General features: G+C 42.5%; 1 protein-coding gene across 3 annotated transcripts in view; it reads right to left on the bottom strand.

Annotated features, from left to right (window-relative positions):
- Nucleotides 1-15,166, bottom strand: part of LOC117535395 (alpha-1,6-mannosylglycoprotein 6-beta-N-acetylglucosaminyltransferase B-like) — a 114,511-nt gene that overhangs the window by 90,503 nt on the left and 8,842 nt on the right. The window contains exons 1-2 of one of the 3 annotated variants that reach the window (XM_034199841.1): nt 5,732-6,319; nt 4,361-4,473 (exon numbers count right to left, since the gene is read on the bottom strand). In XM_034199841.1, the coding sequence (XP_034055732.1) occupies nt 4,361-4,473; nt 5,732-5,799 (181 nt within the window). In that variant the 5' untranslated portion in view covers nt 5,800-6,319. Of the gene's footprint in view, nt 1-4,360; nt 4,474-5,731; nt 6,320-15,166 lie in introns of those variants that run through there. The other 2 variants (XM_034199842.1, XM_034199843.1) reach the window with 2 other exon arrangements.

Here is a 15,166-nt window from a genome sequence, read left to right as displayed (position 1 = left end):
ACCCCCGCGACCCGACCACGGATAAGCGGGAGAAGATGGATGGATGGATGTTCTTGCCACTGATTTTGTTTTGTGCAATGGTTGAACTGATTTCCTCACTACATTTCCCTATATGGGAATCAGATGTTCCAGACCACACACACACCCCTACACATAGACACATGCAACTACACACAGACACATACACACACTCACACACAAACTCCCACACGCACTACCACACACACACTCTCACACACAAACAATAACATATACACACAAACACACACAAAATTGAAAAAGAGAATGTCGAAGATTTGCAAAAAAACAACATAGTGTAGTTTTTGGAAAATCGGTAATCTGAAATGAATTAATGAAAATAAATACAAAATGGTTAGTACAAATCAATCAACAAACAAAATAGTAAAGTATGGTGAAAATATCAGAAAAAAATAATGGCGAAAATATGCAAAAAATTACATATAATAGTTTATCAAAAGAATGTTGAATTCAGAACCAAAAACCAAAAGTGTTTCTGTAATCCTGCTGACCAACAGACAAACCACTTCCTCAGTGGAAAGGGGATGAAGATAGAAGAAAACATCTGCTTTGCTGAGAGACGCAACACTCTGTCTGCCTGCAGCAAAACATGTTCTTCCAGCTAAAAAAAGCTCACGTAATGGAGCTTGCAGGTATAAGAATAAAGAACGAACTTACATCGGAGCTCTTAGTGTTGTTGTGACCTGGGAATGCCTGAAAGGGATATTTCTCTCTTTGTGGCAAAGCTGCAATAAGCCCCTCTTCTGAAAGGCGACACTGTGAAGGTGGTCTTCAAAGAGCTTATTAGAAAGCTACAGTAGACCTCTGGAGCCTTTAAGATATAGGATCAAACGCTTCAGACTTCCATGCTACCCACTCTTGAAGAAATCCATTCCCTCTGTCCCCTCTTACTTTCTCTCCACATCATTAGCTTCCCGTACCTTCAAAAGAAAGTAATACATGCATTTTAAAACGGGATATATATTACAGGGTATCCAAATGCAACTATTTGGGGTCTCTAGCTCTGGAGTGTGAAACTATCTTGTCTTTGTGCATCTTAGGTAAGAGATTTTGCAAAAATAATAAACCAAGACAGGTAAAAGAGAGCCTGAGAGAAGTTTAAAAATAAAGGTGTATAATAAGACAGAGAGAAGAGAGAGAGACCTTAAGGTGGCAAGAATATAATTAGACATTTTCCTTCACACCTTTTTTGTCTTGCTGCTACATTTGCTATTTACAAGACGAGCAACAAACAGAGGTTCTCAAAGCGTATAGCCATTTTGTTCACCCTTTGATCTTCAAAACAATGTGTGTGTTCCTGCTTTTAAGATGTCCTGCACATGTTGCTGCAGGTGGGCTGCACAATTAATCCTAATTGAATAAATCCCAATTTTGCCTCGTGCAATATCAACTTGGCAGTAGGTAGGAAATTTGATAAAAGGAAATATATTTTTAAATATCAGTATGAATAAATAATTGTGAAGCTGCAGATATGCCGGAATACAAATCGTACTCTGAAGACTTTACGAATCACACAATGATTAATGTATTACATGTTCAATGATAATGAGGATACAAATGCATAAAAGGTCATTCCCTCCAATATCATGAATCCTACATATGGCATTTGCAATTAAAGTAAAAATATGATCAATTAGTTATTTTTCCGAAATGATGCAGCCTTAGAGCACGAATACAGTATGTTTGCATGTCTATACAGCAGAGGCTTCATGGGTGTGTACATTGGGAATTATGAAGTCCCAGCTCCACTGAACAATTCATCTCAGCTCTTTCGTTACGCCAACTCCCCGTGCTCCTAATCTTCATTCCTAAAACGTGTACACAAACACACACACAAACACACCCACACACACACATACCCACACACAGACACAGAGGGTGAGAATGTACATAGCTTGACTCTCCCTGGTTAGCGGCGGCAGTGTTTAATGAGCTGGAGGCCGAATGCCTTTCCTTGACTGCACCCTGTGAGTGGTTAATTAATCAGACAGCTCTACTGTCTCGGCTCACCCCCCCCTCTCAACCCCCTCTCTTTATCTCTCTGGAAGCAGCTCTGCATATACTATTTCATACATGGGTGAGAGCCTTGAAATTGTCTCCCATGATGACACCTGATGCACCTCGTCACAGCAGCCCACTGCATTACACTTCCAGAAATACACAGCGTGGCGCTCCCACTTAGAGATGATATTTTACCAACCGAGCAAAATCATTCAAGTCAGTCAAAAGATATCTCGCACAACAAAACAACCACAGGGCCTCATGCTGTTCACTGATTGGCTCAAAGATGGACTGCATTATTCAAGAGGGATGAAATGATTGCTGTCGCCTCATGTGCATGGCTTCTTCCGATGCCAGCTGGTATCCGTCACAGAGGATGACATGCAGAGTCAACATTGTGCCATGCGGCGATAAAAAGGTGAGAGACAAAAGTCCACAAGCCAACAGTGACTCTCCCAAAGGACGAGTGCTGTCATGGTTGATATGCAGAGGCACAGAGCGCAAACACAGAGGACGTGCTTAGAAAGATAACGCGGTTCTGTCAGGGAGGCTGTCTCTGAAATTGTTTGAGTTTTTTTCTTTTCTGGTGTGGCTTTGATTTGTTTGATCTCTGCACAGGCATGGTCAGTATTGCTGCTGGCCACATGTGAGGGTCCGTTTCAGGTGAGATTGGTCAAACTTTTTTGAACCAAAAACTTGACCACATGACACACAAATGTTGAAAAATGGTGAGTAACAAATGCATCCCTTTCCCGTCACATGAACTGATTGACTGTCTTATAAACATTTCTTATACTTTTAATAAGTATTAGCAATGTACTTTTAACTGGCAGATTCACTAATGTGGTTGTTTTGCTTCAGTGACGATTTGTGGCGAACTACTTCTTCTACACGATCATTTCTGTACTAAATAAATAGATACAAGGTCAAAATATTCCCAACACGGTAAAGTAACTCCCACTTCAGCCTCCACTGATTGGTCAGTTTCTAGCCAAAATGAGTTAAAATGGGTCAGAACAAGATCAAAAACGTTAGAAAAGTAGGTGTTAAAGAAGCAAGATTGAATTTGTCAAAAGGAAGAAGCTTATTTATAACCAAAAACATGATGATTTGACAAATAAAATGCTAGGAAATGCTAAGAAACTAATGCACCACCGTCCCATCATTACACATTCAACATCTCAGTACTAATTCACTGATGTATTTTTGCCTCAGTGACAATTTCCACTGGTGAACTACTTCCTAAATGATAAGGTCAATCGTTTCCATAGACAGTTACGTGGAGTCCACTTCAGCCTCCACTGATTGATCAGCTATTAGTTCCACCACCCACAATGATTTCAAATGGGTCAGAGCACACAAGATTAAGATTAAAGATTCACAAGGCGGTGAAGTAAATCCCACTTCAACTTTCATTAATTGGTCAGCTACTGGTGTTCTTTTACACAAAATAAGATCAAATGGGTCAGAGCAAGATCATATGAGCAAATATAAAAAGACAGAAGGTATAACAAGGGATGAAGCCTCTCAGATGAGATTTGGACTACCTATGTTGCAAATGTATTATCTTTTCAATTTACACACGGCATCTATTGCACGTCTGTCCGTCCTGGGAGAGGGATCCCTCCTCTGTTGCTCTCCCTGAGGTTTCTCCCATCTTTCCCTTTAAACTGTGGGTTTTCTCCGGAAGTTTTTCCTTGTACGATGTGAGGGTCTAAGGACAGAGGGTGTCGTATTGTCATACTGATATTTTGTACAAACTGTAAAGTCCACTGAGACAAATGTAACATTTGTGATATTGGGCTATATAAATAAACATTGATTGATTGATTGATTGATTGATTGATTTGTCAAAACTTTTTATCACCAAAAATACGAACAGAATATGATTTGTGTGTTTGCAATAACTTAGTTTGCGCCAATAATGAATTCCTTTAGTGAACTGCTTCCACCACATGTTACATGTCTGCACTATATGAATACATACAAGGTCATAATAGCCAACATGTAAAGATTTGCCAGACAGTAAGTCCCTCCACTAATTGGTCAGAGTCATGAGTCAGAGCAAGGCCATGTGAGCGTGGTAGAAACAGCAGGTGTGAAAGAAGTTGGAGCCTCTAGGCGACATGTAACCCCCCCCCCCCCCCCCCCCCCCCCCCCCCTGACGCATTCACAATGAGCAAAGTGAGCAGCTCTGTCAGCCCCCTGGCAGCAATCAAGGAAGCCCCCCGAGGCTCTCAGCGTGTTCCCAGCCTGTTCATTACGCACTACGCTGTAGAGTCAGAGGGGGGGCAGCACTGACGTGTGACTGCTGGCTTACCTTCGCTCCGCACCGTGAAGGGAGAGTCTCCGGGTCTCTTGGCCGAGAGCTGGCCCCCGAGAGAGGTCATTAGAAAGCACAGGCTGAAGAAGCCAATCCCCACCACAAAGATCCTGCAGCAGATAGACAGAGACCAGAGGCCGATTAAACGACACAAGAGCATGAATATTTAAACCATGTATAACCAAAACAGACCATGTAGCGTGACAAGGTTAGAGCTAAGGAGACAAAAAGTAGAGACAAGAAAGTAGAAAATTACCAAAAAAGCATGTGAGAGTCAACATCACAGCAGGCTTCATGGAGCTTGAACACACTTTTTGTAAAGTTCATATTGCACCAATCAACCCACAGAAAAGCACAGTGCACACGCTTGGCTGTGCCATCCCAAATGAACCATTACATGGATGGGTTTTCTGCATCACACTGTGCTCAGTGAGCTGACATCCAAAAATAAAAGCATTATTACAGGCGAATGGGTTGCATTTTGGGATGAAGAGGCAAACACACAGCAAACATGTTGTGAGTCCTCCAGCTCTGAAAACAAATGTTTTGGATCGTTTAGCTCAAAACAGGCTCTTCTGCCACGCTCCAGGAGTCATGCTGGGAAAATGTTTGGAAAACAATCTTTTGTATTGAGGGGCACTGCAGGACAAATGGTTGCAATTCCATTCTTCAAGCCACAGCTGGAATTTGTATAAGGTGGGAAAACTGACAACAGAGAGGCTGCAGTCACTCCGTTAGAGACGGAGAGAGTGATAGTGCCATTTTACTGTGCAATATGTGAGGTAATGATGGAAAAACTCAATGTTCAGGGAAGCATTTACGCCGTGTGGAAAGTATTTGATGCTACAGTGACAACACACTGAACTAACTGTACAGCATGTTCAATCAGGTCTGGAGGCAGAATGTGAAACACCACTGACTGCACTCAGAAAGCTGTCAATAGGGAACTTCACACCTGGAAAACTACAACCATCTGTCACTAACACTATTGATACTGATTCTTAATTTTCTTATTTCTAATGAGCCATTCAGCTTGTGTTCCTGATCAAAAGTTGTAATGACTGCTTCAGTTGTAATGATCTGCTTCAGTTGCTTTCCCTATACATCTGCTGCTGGTAGTTTCAGCTGAGTAAGCAAACGTTCATTATGGCACAGCAGGTATTCTGTTGTTCCAATTAATGCACATTTTCTGAACTTGCAAGAGTATAAAACAACAGGAGGCAAACAATATTTACATTTATGGTGACTTTTTGTAGTCTGATGATACAGATACAGAATAAGAAAATGTAAAAGGGTGTGTAGTTTATTGTTATAATTGGCCATGTCAGTGAATAGAGATGTAACAGATCGAAGAGGACTTGTTCTTACCTGAATGGTTTGAAAGTGAGAAGACATCTCCTCATCATAATGGACAGGTCGCTGCTGGATGCAATCATTTTTCACACACGGGCAAAGCGACGGCTCTCCTTAGCATTGTGACAACCAGCTTCAAAAACATAACTTTAAAAAACGACAGTCCTGAGGATCAACGGTGTGCGCGGGCAACTTCCCAGCCCGACATCTGCGTGTGTGTGTGTGGGTGTGTGTGTGTGTGTGTGTGTGTTTTGCTGTGAAACAACTTCAGCAGGAATCCCGCAGGTGCGTCCTGCTGCAGCAGCGCCTCGCGTATAGTCCTCCTTTTCAGATTGTGCAGCGGAATAAATGTGGAGAAATAATCTGGGACACTCAGTTAGGATTGTACCCCGGACACTGTTGGATAGCAGCGCCGAGTGGAGCCACACGACTGTTGCCTTTGAGTTCCTTCAATTGATCTGAGGGGCTGCTGGAGCTCTGACTTATTCTCCACTCATTATGGGAGTAGCTGGTTTACTGGTAGCGCCATCTAACGACCGGAAAACAACACATGTATTTACTGTGTTTACCTTATGAAAACAGACCACAGATAGAATAACCAGAAAACAAGTATAAGTCACTAAATTGATATGATCCTGCAAACAAGGCTGTGTACCATGCCCGGCGCCGTGGGAGGGCCAGGGAGGGCCAGGCCCTCCCATTTGACATTCCTGCCCTCCCCCAATAAACACGTTTTTGTATTATTTATAAAAATTAAAAAATATATTTATTTTATTTTTTTAATTATAAATAAACTGTGAACTTTTATGCTACGATGTATCTGATGTCAGAACTAAAAAAAAATCGCAGGCGCCAGGCTACGTCAAATACATGCATGTGTCTGTTGTGATTTGTGATTCGTCCCCATTTAGACCAATCACAGCGTCACACTCTGCCGCCTATTCTGGATTTGTTTATTGTGCATTCTGTAGACTCCCATTTCTGTTTGAATTACAAAATGGACATAAAAAATTGGCTTAAAAGGTCTAAGAATTTATTAAAACGAAATAGCGATGAAAGAACTGCAGCCGATGGTGCTGCTGGCGACCCTGCACCTGCCGTTGCAGCAGCACGCCTTAATCTCACAAGCTTGACCTCGGCAAACCCCGGGACTGAGTTAGCGATGATCTGGGGTTAATAAACCCAAGCAGGTGAAGCTGGATCGTTATCCAGGGAGATTGTTTTTTGTTGTGTACCAACAGGCTGCGTCTGCTTTTAACGAATCTACAACAGGATTCGTTAAAAGCAGACGCAGCCTTGTGTCTTCATCTGATGCGGCTTTTACTGTCAAAGGTTTTTGCGACTGGAAACACGCATTACAGACTGATAAAGACTGCTAAGGCATGCCGCATCAAAAGAACACATTTCATGTGAGAGTTTGTGGAGAGAGAGACAGATACGCGAGGAAACAAATAAGGAAATTAGAACTTTGGTTCCGATCAGCTGGCACGGAGCCGTTATTACATGTCAGCTCAGCTGTCGTTGATATTATAGCTTTTTTAGCTGTCAACCAACTCCCTCTCAGAGGTGACTCGATTCACTCCACAGCATGTCCGAGTGCAGTGCATCGGAACATAAACCATGCCCAAGGCGGGCTAAACAGCTAATCGACTCCGTCTCTACTATTTCTCTCCGAGTGCAACGATGAGGAAGCTGCCATCCGTAACCAGTGTGCCTTGCTCGTGATTTACCAGTGTCTGTGCTGCCACGCACACAATGTTTCAAAGTGGTTGCTATGTTGCCCTTTATTTGTGTATGTTTGCGATAAGTGTGCGTCTTTACGCAATGCCGTTGGCCTTGCTGTTTGATATATATTGTGCCGCAGGCCCGCAGCACGTGACGGTGTTGTGTGCCCTCCCATGGAAATCATATGCCCTCCCTTTAGATTTGTTCTGGCGCCGGGTCTGCTGTGTACGACGATAAGAACATTTAGCTGAGTCTTTTATCCTAAACGACTTTCAATAAGTGCATGAGGATCACAATTACAAATTTAAAAATAGCAAGAATTCTGCAAACTTGAAAAAAAGCAATCCGTTATAAGTGATACAGAAATGAGAATTTATTGTTTTTAGTTTTTATTGACAAAGGAGGAGTAAAAAAAGATTTTGGATGGAAGATTTGTGGACTTTGATCAATATGCAAAAAGTTCTTATCAGTAGATTAATGGAAGTGATACAGTGGTAGGTTAATCCAGAAAAAACAAGCACTGTATAGTCTCATTAATGATATGCAATAGTCTCCAAAACAAAATTGTAAAATGTAATACTGTACAGAATCTCATACATTTCAGTACCGAGGATAGCTCCGGCTGTGGCCCAGCAGACAGCAGCTCAGCAGCTACACCCAGAGGACTGAGCACAGAATACACTGACAGCTCAAAGATAATAGTGTCCCATTTCCTAGAAAAAAGGCTTCTTCTTCATATTTATTTATGGCTTTTAAAAAGACAGTGAAAGTTAGAGCCGAAAAACTGGAAGATTTGCTCATGTCTTTCAAGTGTTGTCTATTTGAGGATGCTGTTAGAGAATATACACATCAATGCCTTCCTGATAACATTCTGATTTTAACTTCATTTAAAAGGACATCTTCAGGCACAATCACAAAGGGACTTTCTGGTAAAGTCACTCAGATGTTCCTGTTTTAGTTACCGTTCTCTTTTAGTTTATCCTTGGCCTTGTGAGAAATATGGAGGAAAAGATCTCAAGTGTACCATCTTACAGTCATCATAGAAAGAGGGACTCGAGGCCACATCCAAAGTCGGCCTAATGGACAGCAAGCGGCAGCGGCATCCTCTGTTGTCATGGAAACAGTTTTCACCCCTTCTATGTTGAGCCTCACATGTTGCCTTTTGCAGAGACTGCTGGTATACCATGAGCCTGGGCTGAGGTCTGGATATGCACCACTCGTCAGATCACATTCACTTAAAATCAGAATCACAATACTTGAATTATCCGTGAGAGAATTTACATTTCATGACAGTCTATTCTATTTGATTGAATTTACTTGCACTATTGTATCTGTTTTATTGTGTTGCACTGTTGGAGGAGCCTGGGACCTAAGATTTTCATCAACATAACTACACTTTAGCTATGTACGAAGATAAGAAGTTAAAGTAAATATGACTTTGTCTTGACAATGCTGCAGGGCTTCATTACAGGACATGGTTACATAAAACTTCAGCTATAGTGTCTAAGTTAAAAAAGGGTGTGTGTGTGTGTGTGTGTGTGTGTGTGTGTGTGTGTGTGTGTGTGTGTGTGTGTGTGTGTGTGTGTGTGTGTGTGTGTGTGTGTGTGTGTGTGTGTGTGTGTGTGTGTGTGTGTGTGTTTTTTAATATATTTATTTGGCAGGGACAGTGCACATTGATTGACATTTCTGTAAATGCGCCAGAGTTAGCCAACAGGCTATTTTTCGTCTGTAGTCCCTGGACAGATGTTAAAAGTCATCCTAAAAACAAAAATTCATTTCAAATAACAGGTAAATACAATCAGTAAAACAACATTCAACAGAGATACTTATATTATGATAATAGCATATAGCCTATAAAAACATAAAAACTAAACTAAAATACATATTCACAAAGCAGACAGATACAGTTCAAGGCATATGTACAAACAGAGCGTTGTAATGTACAGATTGTGTCAGTGTTGACAGAGCTGACTTTCCACTAACCATGTTTTTAAGGTAGATTTAAATAAACTGCAGGTGTTTTGTTCTCTAATCTTTACTGGGATTGAGTTCCACTGTTGTGCAGCTTTAAAAGAAAAAGAAGATTGGCTGAATGAACTCTTCCTTAATGGAACAACGCAGTCTCCTCTTGTTGCAGCTCTTGTTAAATGAACCAAAACATGCTTATGAAACTAGAACGAGTGGGAAATATATACCATCATATAGAAAGTGTTTCCAGAGAAAGAGACTGAGCTGTCTTTAGAGTACATTGTATAAGGGTCAAAGTAGGACTGAAGCCCTGCTTATGGCCGGTGGTGAGATGGAGTAATTGAGATAACGAGGGCCAGAGGTTCAGTCGGGCAGTAGATAAAACGAAGAAAAATATTTGTAAGGGAGCTTAGAAAGTAGAAAATAATATTGGAAAAGTCAGAAATGGCGAAGAAGGTTAAGAAAAGTGGAAGAAAAGAGTGGGAGGAGAGTGTATTGTGGAGTTTGACAATGTACGATTCAGAAACAGTCTCAGTCACGGCAGGATGATTGTGTGTGTGTGTGTGTGTGTGTGTGTGTGTGTGTGTGTGTGTGTGTGTGTGTGTGTGTGTGTGTGTGTGTGTGTGTGTGTGTGTGTGTGTGTGTGTGTGTGTGTGTGTGTATTGAATCTGGGATGAGCTCTAACTCCCTTTTGATAAGAGGAAGATCCATAATGTCACCTGAAAAAGTTAAAGCAAGGACACCACTTTCCCTTTTCAACTTTTCATGGCTTTCTACAGTCCTACGTAATTCTTCCTGTCTATAAGTCTTTATATTTCTTCTTGTTCTTACTCTTCTCCTTCTCCTGCTGCACATTGACCTCTTCACCACTGCATTATCCACAATATGTGTTATCTTGCTGTCTTATATTGCCTCTCTGCCTGAGTCTCTCTTTATTTGTCTCTGTCTGTCTATATGTGTCCCTTGAGTATCTCCTTCCACTGCACTCTCTCTCTCCCTCCCACTGTTTGCTTTAAATCCCTCTGCTATACTGAGGATTCACAGAGCCAGACGCCCAAGGACAAATAACTTAAAAGCATCTCCTTTATATTAAACACGTTTAATGGAGAAATATACATCGGGGAGAAGCAGAAGTGGAAAATGCAGGCTTATGTTTTACACCATGGGAGGAGAATGAATTGTACTTAGCTTCGCAGCAGAGATAAAAACCCAGTCATATTGAATCGTATGTGCAGCGAGTGTTTTTACTAGTTCTTCTGCCAATGTGGGAGGGAATCAGGGACTGAATCCTAAGCAGCACTTCACACGACTGTCTTCTTTGCTGAGATATAGAAACTGTCCTATGCCCCAGTATTACATTTTACCTGATATTCTACCGTTTCTCACCCATTTCATCAACACTTCTCTAACTTCTGGTCACTTTCCAAACAGTCTCAAGGAGGCAAGAGTAAACCCTCTCCTAAAGAAACCCACTCTCAACCCGTCTGATGTTATAAACTACAGGCCTGTCTCTCTCCTCCCGTTCCTGTCTAAATCACTTGAACGCGCTGTCTTTAAACAACTCTCCTGTTATCTCCATCAGAATAACCTTCTGGATCCGCACCAGTCTGGTTTCAAGGCAGGTCACTCCACAGAAACTGCTCTCATTGCTGTCACGGAGGAACTGCACACTGCCAAAACTGCATCCCTCTCCTCTGTCATCATCCTGTTGGACCTGTCTGCTGCATTCGACACGGTGAATCACCTCCTTCGCACTCTCCAAAAACTTGGAGTTTCTGGCTCTGCACTTTCCCTCCTCACCTCATACCTGAAAGACCGTACCTACAGGGTGACTTGGAGAGGGTCTGAGTCCCACCCTTGTCAATTAACTACGGGGGTCCCTCAGGGCTCTGTTCTTGGTCCCCTCCTCTTCTCCTTGTACACAAACTCGCTCGGATCAGTCATTAGCCCGCATGGTTTTTCTTACCACTGCTACGCTGACGACACCCAATTAATTCTGTCCTTTCCCCGCTCAGAGACCCAGGTCGTCGCACGCATCTCTGCTTGTCTAGCTGACATCTCTCAGTGGATGTCTGCTCACCACCTCAAGCTCAACCTTGACAAGACTGAGCTGCTCTTCCTCCCGGGAAAAGATTGTCCAACTCTTGACCTGACAATCAACATCGGCACCTCAGTTGTTTCCCCGACTCAGACTGCAAGGAATCTGGGTGTGACCCTAGATAACAACCTGTCCTTCACTGCAAACATCGCTGCTACAACCCGCTGCTGCAGATACACGCTTTACAACATCAGGAAGATACGTCCCCAGCTGACTCAGAAAGCGACTCAGGTTCTGGTCCAGGCTCTCGTCATCTCACGCCTAGACTACTGCAACTCCCTCCTGGCTGGTCTACCTGCATGTGCCATCCGACCTCTGCAGCTCATCCAGAATGCAGCGGCTCGTCTGGTTTTCAACCTTCCTAAATTCTCCCACACCACTCCGCTCCTCCGCTCCCTTCACTGGCTTCCGGTAACTGCTAGAATCCACTTCAAGACACTGGTACTTGCTTACCGTGCTGCGAATGGATCTGGCCCTTCCTACATCCAGGACATGGTTAAACCGTACACCCCAGCGCGTGCACTACGCTCTGCATCAGCCAAACGACTCGTTGCGCCCTCGCTGCGAGGAGGACCCAAGTTCCCATCGGCGAAAACACGTGGGTTTGCTATCCTGGCTCCAAGATGGTGGAATGAGCTCCCCATTGACATCAGGACGGCAGATAGCTTGCACATCTTCCGGCGCAAACTGAAAACTCATCTCTTTCGACTCCACTTCGAGCGCTAGAACGATTAACGAAGCACTTTTATACCAATAAAGGACTGGATTACCTAAAACCAGTTGAGTAGCACTTGAAATGTTTGGCTCTATGAAACCTGATATACTTATATGATTCTGTTTTCTTCAAGGTTGTGTCTTCCTGGTCGAATGTACTTATTGTAAGTCGCTTTGGACAAAAGCGTCAGCTAAATGCAATGTAATGTAATGTAATGTATAATGTGTATCTAGTGTTTTTAGAATAGTTAATTGATTGTTATAAAATAAAATAAATTGTGTTAACTGTAACTGAAACTGTCTCTGGCCCGTTATGTAAAACGAACCTGTGTTCCTTGTGGGTTACATCTTTTATTATCAATAGTTAGTTCCTAGGGGTGAAACTCCCTCAGGTGGCGTTGTTGGCAACACAAACTCTTACCTACACCACACCGTCACATAAAGAAACTGAATAGCTTACAAAGTGTTTTCATAACATGTAATCACATACCTGCCTTCAGTGCCTTTCAAATGCAAGCGTTGATGAAACAAAATCGTGAAAACCTTGAAACGGCACTCATCAGGTGGAGAAATCACTGGGCTTATTGTTTTTCTGGATACTAGACCACCAGAAGATAAACCATAAAACCATGTCTTAGCTCATTGTTCATATAAAAAGTTAAAGCCACCTGCTTGATTACTAATCTCAAGAACATGAGATCAATTATGTATGTAAATGCACATAAATAGGATGTTTTTTTGTCTGGCTACCTTTCAAAAACCTTAACGTTGAGCATAGATTATTTGTGGATTGATGACTATTTCCACACATTAACTACTTTACAATAAAAGCTAAGATGACAATAAATGAACAAACTGACCATGGCAAAATGACATGGCCTTTCATATTTTAAGCAGCTCTCGGACCACATCATTCAACATGTTTCAGGTGGAGAATCAGCTTTCGACATTTTGCTATTAACTGCCAGTCCCACAATGATCTGCAATTTTGTTTGACATTAACTGACTCTAACCATGGACACTTGAAAAGACTATTTCCTTTAAATTCTTCACATCACCCCCTCCAGCCTGCTGCACTATCAGCTACCTACAGTATATGCTCTGAGTTATTTATCACAGAGGAGCTCTCAGCAGATGACTGCTCACAGATAGATCATCTGTTTTACACTGCCATAAATGTCTAATGCTACCATAAATGTAACTGGGAGTGATAGCTCAGCACCTGCGATGCTTTAATGTTGGTGCTGAAAATATAGCAAGAGTCCTAATGTTCATTACAGCTCCATCAAGATTCAATACATTCAAATCTAAATGTATATCTTCTCCCTCTAGGCTCTCGCAGCTACATCATAATGAGATACAATATGCCATCTTCCATTACATTTCATAATTTTTTTAATTATTTAATCAACAGTTACACAGCAAGGGTAGGCTTCATACATGGATGTGAGAGACTGTATACCTGCAGAGACGCAACTCACATGTAGCTTCAGAGTTTCAGATATTTACGTTGTTATCTTAACGCCACACTGTATGAAAAGAGGTCGATCTGTCAAAATGGGGGGACTTATACAAGGAAAGGCAAGTTTATTTATATACTGTAGCACATTTCAACACAGGGCAATTTTTTGCTTTACAAAAATGAAAGAGTCCGACCCTTGTCAATTAACTACAGGGGTCCCTCAGGGCTCTGTCCTTGGTCCCCTCCTCTTCTCTTTGTAAACAAACTCGCTCGGATCGGTCATTAGCCCGCATGGTTTTTCATACCACTGCTATGCTGACGACACATTAATTCTGTCTTTTCCCCGCTCAGAGACCCAGGTCGTCGCACGCATCTCTGCTTGTCTAGCTGACATCTCTCAGTGGATGTCTGCTCATCACCTCAAGCTCAACCTTGACAAGACTGAACTGCTTTTCCTTCCGGGAAAAGATTGTCCCACTCTTGACCTAACAATCAACATCAGCACCTCTGTTGTTTCCCCGACTCAGACTGCAAGGAATCTGGGTGTGACCCTAGATAACAACCTGTCCTTCACTGCAAACATCGCTGCTACAACCCGCTGCTGCAGATACACGCTTTACAACATCAGGAGGATACGTCCCCAGCTGACTCAGAAAACGACTCAGGTTCTGGTCCAGGCTCTCGTCATCTCACGCCTAGACTACTGCAACTCCCTCCTGGCTGGTCTACCTGCATGTGCCATCCGACCTCTGCAGCTCATCCAGAATGCAGCGGCTCGTCTGGTCTTCAACCTTCCTAAATTCTCCCACACCACGCCGCTCCTCCGCTCCCTTCACTGGCTTCCGGTAACTGCTAGAATCCACTTCAAGACACTGGTACTAGCGTATGGATCTGGCCCTTCCTACATCCAGGACATGGTGAAACCATACACCCCAGCACGTGCACTCCGCTCTGCATCAGCCAAACGGCTCGCTGCACCCTCGCTGCGAAGGGGACCCAAGTTCCCATCAGCAAAAACACGTGGGTTTGCTGTCCTGGCTCCAAGATGGTGGAATGAGCTCCCCATTGACATCAGGACAGCAGATAGCTTACACATCTTCCGGGGCAGACTGAAAACTCCTCTCTTTCGACTCCACTTCGAGCGATAGAACTATTAACAAAGTACTTATATACTAATACAGGACTGGCTTATCTAAAGCCAGTTGAGTAGCACTTAAAATGTTTTGGCTCTATAAAACCTGATGTACTTATATGATTCTGTTTTCTTCAAGTTTGTATCTTCTCGGTCGAACGCACTTATTGTAAGTCGCTTTGGATAAAAGCGTCAGCTAAATGCAATGTAATGCAATGAAAGACATTAAGAGCATTAAGAAACATATTATGAAAAACATTTAAAAACACTAATTGAAAAGCAAGCAACATGAATAAAGGTTACAGTGCAGTGTAAGATACACACATCATAAACAAGACCAAGATCACCTTT

Source organism: Gymnodraco acuticeps, unplaced genomic scaffold (assembly GCF_902827175.1).
Source record: "Gymnodraco acuticeps unplaced genomic scaffold, fGymAcu1.1, whole genome shotgun sequence".
In the NCBI taxonomy this organism is placed as follows: domain Eukaryota; kingdom Metazoa; phylum Chordata; class Actinopteri; order Perciformes; family Bathydraconidae; genus Gymnodraco; species Gymnodraco acuticeps.
This window is presented reverse-complemented; position numbering and strand designations above follow the sequence as displayed.